Source organism: Branchiostoma floridae, chromosome 8 (assembly GCF_000003815.2).
Source record: "Branchiostoma floridae strain S238N-H82 chromosome 8, Bfl_VNyyK, whole genome shotgun sequence".
In the NCBI taxonomy this organism is placed as follows: Eukaryota; Metazoa; Chordata; class Leptocardii; order Amphioxiformes; family Branchiostomatidae; genus Branchiostoma; species Branchiostoma floridae.
Window position 1 is genome coordinate 2,805,839 of NC_049986.1, and position 5,173 is coordinate 2,811,011.

The following is a 5,173-nucleotide window of genomic DNA, read 5'->3' on the forward strand; positions in this document are numbered from 1 at the left end:
TACCCCAATGCGAACCTTCCTTCGCTTTCGAGCCTTGTAGAAAAGTAAGTAAGTAATTATACTACTCAAATTGCTTTCTGCCTATTGGCCACGGGTTGTACTATGATATTCAACACTGCACAAAAACTCTAATTTCCAGGTGTTTCAAGGGACTTACACACCTGTAAAATGTTCTGTGTCCTGGCTGTGTACATGACTTTCCTGGTTCAGCGTGTAAGGTCCTTGTTTTTTTCTTACATGCCTGGACTCGCGCTTGTACAGGAATTTCTAGGACCCTTACACCAGACGTGTAGGGGAAATAGGCAGACAAAAGCCTGGCGGCGCCTACTTCAAAGCAAAGCTTGGGTCGCGGGTTATTACTGTTTACGGCAACTACTACCCCTGCAACACAGCCTAGACTATGCTTGGACAATTAACAAGCAATGAGGTTTACATTTTAAACACAAAATAAGGGGGGGTGTAGGGGGTATTGAATGGTTGGTATGTCTACCCGTGACATCGTCTGACAGAACAAAGTGGAGCAAAATACAACTATGAAAAGAAACGGCATCCCCATTTTTAGAAAGGTCTACAAAATACTAAAAAAACAATCATAATTAATGAAGCTGTGATTTGCTTGGCCCGATTTTTCCAACTTATTTGGAAATCCTACGGTCGGCACGTATTGAACGCCGAAGGCAGTAACACCTGGACCAGTACTTTCGCTTGCTAACTCCATGGTTAGTGAAAGTATTGAGCCAGCGGTCACTACGGAGGATGGTACTCAGGCTAAAAATAACAAAAAATGAATATGATTACTTCCTTAATAATGAATGCAAGATTTTCAATAAATATTTTACATCTGGATTAGATATGTTTCTTCCTTGTCATGTTTATTTCTTTGTTTAGCAAAACTGTTAACGTTTTGATATACTTATGCCCCCCTCTATCTATGTAGTTCTACAAAAACCCCTTAAAGGTTTTTTAAGACTTAGTTGTTTTCCGCAACAACTAACCATACTAGTATGAAATGAATGTACACACTTGAAAAAAGCTTTCTTCAACAGCAACTTGTTAATCACAGATTGATCATGATTACATCAACATGTGAAGAAACTTCCATAAGTAGTGCTGTTTGTCAAAAATACAGAGTAACAATAAGTGACTCAATTCTATCTCTACATTTTCCCCTTTTTATGTTATTTACATACAAAGGTTCTGGAAAATAGAGGCCTTACTTTCTGAGGAGCATATACCCAACATATATAAAAGATAACTAAGAGTCTTAAGTCTAATAAAGTAGATACAATGTATAAACAAAAAGTATGCAAATAAAAGCAAACAAAAACTTTAAATTATGTTTATATGCTTCTTCAGTGCCCCTTACAAGATGTGCTAACTTCTGATCATCAACATGAAGTTTAACAAGTTCACTCTGAAGGTTATAACTCAAAACATAATTCATTCAGACTTATCAAATTTGAGACTGATCATACATGGGAAAAACACTGCAGTATTCATTATTTACAGTGGGAGGATGTGTCAGAACTTTGTCTGTCACTCTGCCAGGAAAACCTTCTACAACATTGGAGACGTCCCGCTAAGAATGTCCCACTAATAAAGAATACATATACATGTAGCCACATCCTGATGTATTGTTTGACTACAAAGCACTTATCATCATCAACATTGAAAAGGGTGCCTTCAGTTTGACAGCTGCTCTTTGACACATAGTAACAGTTACATGGTACCAGTTGAAATATACACTTTGGTCATGGTAGTTAATTACGAGAGTACTTCAGTATGGTGACACAAGCATGAGAAAACAGACCGTGGTTCATGCGTCCTCCAAGTTTGAGTGACTGGGTTTCTGGGTCAAGGCACATGATATCCGGACTTCCTTTTCCGTTGTCATAGCCTCCGTAAATACGAATCTCTCCCTCAAAGACTGTCATTTCACAGAACTTTCCAACTCCCTGGTTGGCTGCAATACTCCAGGCACCGCCACATTCAGTTGGCTTGAAACACAGCACTTTGGAACGTAGTCCAGCGACATAAATGTTACCATTGAGAGTTGCAGCTGTGATACATGCACCTCTAAAAGGCATGTCCTTCTGTGGGTGCCACTCGGAGTCACCTGGCTTGAAGCGATATACAGTTGATGTTTGTTTCATCTCGGCATCATATCCACCCATCACGTATATGTTGCCATCCAACACTGCAGCGGCAAAACTGTGCCTTCCCTGTGGGAGTGAAACACCTTCCTTCCAACAATTTCCTCTTCGGTCGTAGACCTCAACAGAAGTTAGGGCAGACATAACATCATTTTTGCCTCCAATGGCATACACTTTACCATATAAGACTGCAAGGTTGTGATCATGGCGCTCTGTTGTCATCTCCTCAAGTCTAGAAAAGTCTGCAGACCTAAGTTCTGGCTGGTACAGTAAGACCTCCTTACCAGAAGACAAAATGATGTCACTTGTGCCCAAAGTAGCAGCAGCAAATACTGGTACACTGTCAGCGCGAAATCTAGCCACGGTAACATACCCATGGTATACTGCGATGGTTTTATTGTAAACTGTTTGATTGTTTCCTTCAGTTTCTTCTTTCTTTATCCCTCCAATGATGACTACTTCCTCACTCCAACCACTGGCACGGCGGGGAATGGTGCGGGGTGACTGGACCTCTCCTGGAAACAGCTGATGCCTACGAGTTTCCATGACAATGTCCAGGCAAGACTTCTGTACAGCCTTGTTACTCTCCACATTCTCCATGAAATACAGCTTGTCCATGAAGGGGAACCTGACCAGTTCCATCAGCTCTTTCATGTCCTTATTCCTCCTCCTGGTGTCATGGTTGATCCATGTCATCCCTGCCGTGTAGACGACTTCTTCTGAAGCATTAAGGTAATCAGATGAGATAAGTGTGATGAGCTGTTCCTTTGTCAAAGAAATAAACTCTGGCGTTTTACTGACTGCTGCGAACCCCTCCATGGCACACCATCTGGCTTTCTTCTCTAGTTTTGGGCAGGACAGCATGTTGCCTATGTTCAGCATCTGCAGACAGTTTTCTTCACGAAGGTTGTCTGATAGAAAAGTCACACATGCATCACGCACAGGTTTGATCTGGAAGAAGTTGGCCCCTTCTAGCAATTTCACAGCGTTGTCTTCTGTGATGGTGACTTTTGATGTGTACGCGTAGTCAACAAGAAGCTGCATGGCATTACCGTTGACTTCATGTATGGTTACTTTGTGCTCCTTACTCTCGCGATGTCCATTGCAAAACATAGCACGGAAGTATTCGCTGCAAGCAGCCAGAACGTTTCGGTGGCAGGGTATCTCTTTTCCAGAGACGCACAGGGTAACATCAACCAGTTGGTTGTCAGATCGCAGTTCCTGCAAGCCTTGCAAGAGGGAGCCTGCATGCGGATTGTGGCAGAAGTCAAATGATGCTTGGGATCTCTGTCGACCTGCCATCATATCTTATCCTGCAAACAACAAGACATATTGTCAGTTATACTTCTCAACACAAGATGAGTTCACCTAGATAGAATTACAATGGTAACTTGATCGCATTTGTCATACCTGTACAGGGTTGTAGCCAGCCTGAAATCATTTTCAGTCCCCTCGATTTTGAATCCGAAAGAATGAGACGTCGAGCCGAAGGCATAACTTTCCTAAGGGGATCCGGGGGCATACTCCCCTGAAAAATTTTGAAATCTAGACCCTCTGAAACCCAATTTCCTGCATTTGAGGTGTAGATTTTGCTGGTAGACTAAGCTGTTCATCTGCTTTGGTGAAAAATTACACAAGAAGACAGTTTTTAATATCTTTACTGACTTTACATATAGTTTTTGTCCATTACAGAGGACGGAATGGGCAAACTTTTTTTTCAGTCCCCAGCTGCAAAATTCCTTCAAAGGATGGAAGGACGGGTGCTGGCTACAACCCTGTACCTGTACATTGAATTAACAATACATGTATCAGGCTTGTGTGTGTCTTGTGTGCATATGTAAGTCTGAATGAGAACCGTTATGTGTTTACCATAAGGTTTTCGGAAAAAAATGGTCCAATCCGGACTGCGGAAAACCCCGTCAAGTCCGGTTTGTGGGCAGATAAACTGGTCCTCTTGTAGCTACGCCCCCTGGCAGGAAATAACAGAATTGCAATTGGTATGGTGTGTTCCTGTATATCACAGCAAAGAGCGCACTGATTGGATGTATGGGGGTCTGCATGATCACTGTTCACATCAGATCAATTGGCAACGGTTAACATAAACATTGCACTGGTGAAAAGTTTACCATGACTGATACGCTGAACGGAGCCTACTGCCAACAACACGCAATGCAGTAAAACAGACACTTTTGAAGACTAACGTTACTGAAGTTTTATTATGCTTTATTCATTTCCTGCCAGGGTAGCTAAACGCAGAACAGGTCGGAAAAATTTTTCCGCCCCCAAACCGGATTAGACGGGATTTTCCGCGGTCGGACCGGACCGGATTTTCCGAAAACCCTTAACGTTAAAGGGTTTATTTTACAATCTGGACGGGGCTTTCTTGCAATTTGGCATTCCTGCAATTTGGGGTTGGGCGGAGTCTCTTCGGCCTCGCTCCGTAATTTCCAACTCCAAACAAAGACAAATTAGAAGTGCAGTTTCCACGGAAATATGGCGACATTTGATGCGGAAACAGTACGACATGTGGTCTGTCACTCTGTGCCCAGCGCTTGAAATCTTTCTCAGTTCGGACAAACAACGTTACAACGTTAACGTTAATATGGGTTAGTTTGCTTGGTATCATAACGATAACTATGCCTTATAACCAGTTGACTAAACCTGCGACAATTTAGACAATCCTGACTTACTTGGATCAATATATTAAAGCTCCTTGCTTGGATCGAGAAAAACACTGCTCTTCTCAGAATCTCCGTCTGACTGAAGAAATGCCAGATCCACGAAAGACGCGGGAAACTTCCATAAAGAAGTTCAAAGGTCATGTCAAGGAATACGACAGTATCAGAAAAGATAGTAAAATGTAAACCTCGTATACCTGCATTCATTCATCCATCCAATGATTAATCATATGAGGCAATCATATTAAATGATTTCCTCCAAAATCTAACGTCCAAAATGTTCATAAATTTTGCTGTATGGTCTAAAAGCGCCGACTAGCAGGTCAAAATATTATTGCAGCT

At 42.0% G+C, this 5,173-nt stretch overlaps 1 protein-coding gene across 3 annotated transcripts; it reads right to left on the minus strand.

Annotated features, from left to right (window-relative positions):
- Positions 1 to 1,027: 1,027 nt before the first annotated feature.
- LOC118420460 (kelch-like protein 24) lies at positions 1,028 to 5,042 on the minus strand. Of its 3 annotated transcripts, XM_035827277.1 has the most exons (3): positions 4,844 to 5,042; positions 4,023 to 4,122; positions 1,028 to 3,466 (listed from the first exon to the last, which is right to left on the minus strand). In XM_035827277.1, exon 3 carries the CDS (start codon positions 3,456 to 3,458, stop codon positions 1,761 to 1,763), a length of 1,698 nt encoding a protein of 565 aa, XP_035683170.1. In that variant the 5' UTR covers positions 3,459 to 3,466; positions 4,023 to 4,122; positions 4,844 to 5,042; the 3' UTR covers positions 1,028 to 1,760. The 3 variants fall into 3 exon arrangements, with proteins under 3 accessions (XP_035683170.1, XP_035683169.1, XP_035683168.1); XM_035827276.1 differs by lacking the exon at positions 4,023 to 4,122 and having other exon boundaries at positions 4,871 to 5,042; XM_035827275.1 differs by lacking the exon at positions 4,023 to 4,122.
- Positions 5,043 to 5,173: the final 131 nt, after the last annotated feature.

What these genes read in the sequence shown, in the direction of transcription:
- LOC118420460 (XM_035827276.1), bottom strand. Translation starts at nt 3,458, where the DNA reads ATGATGGCAGGTCGACAGAGATCCCAAGCATCATTTGACTTCTGCCAC.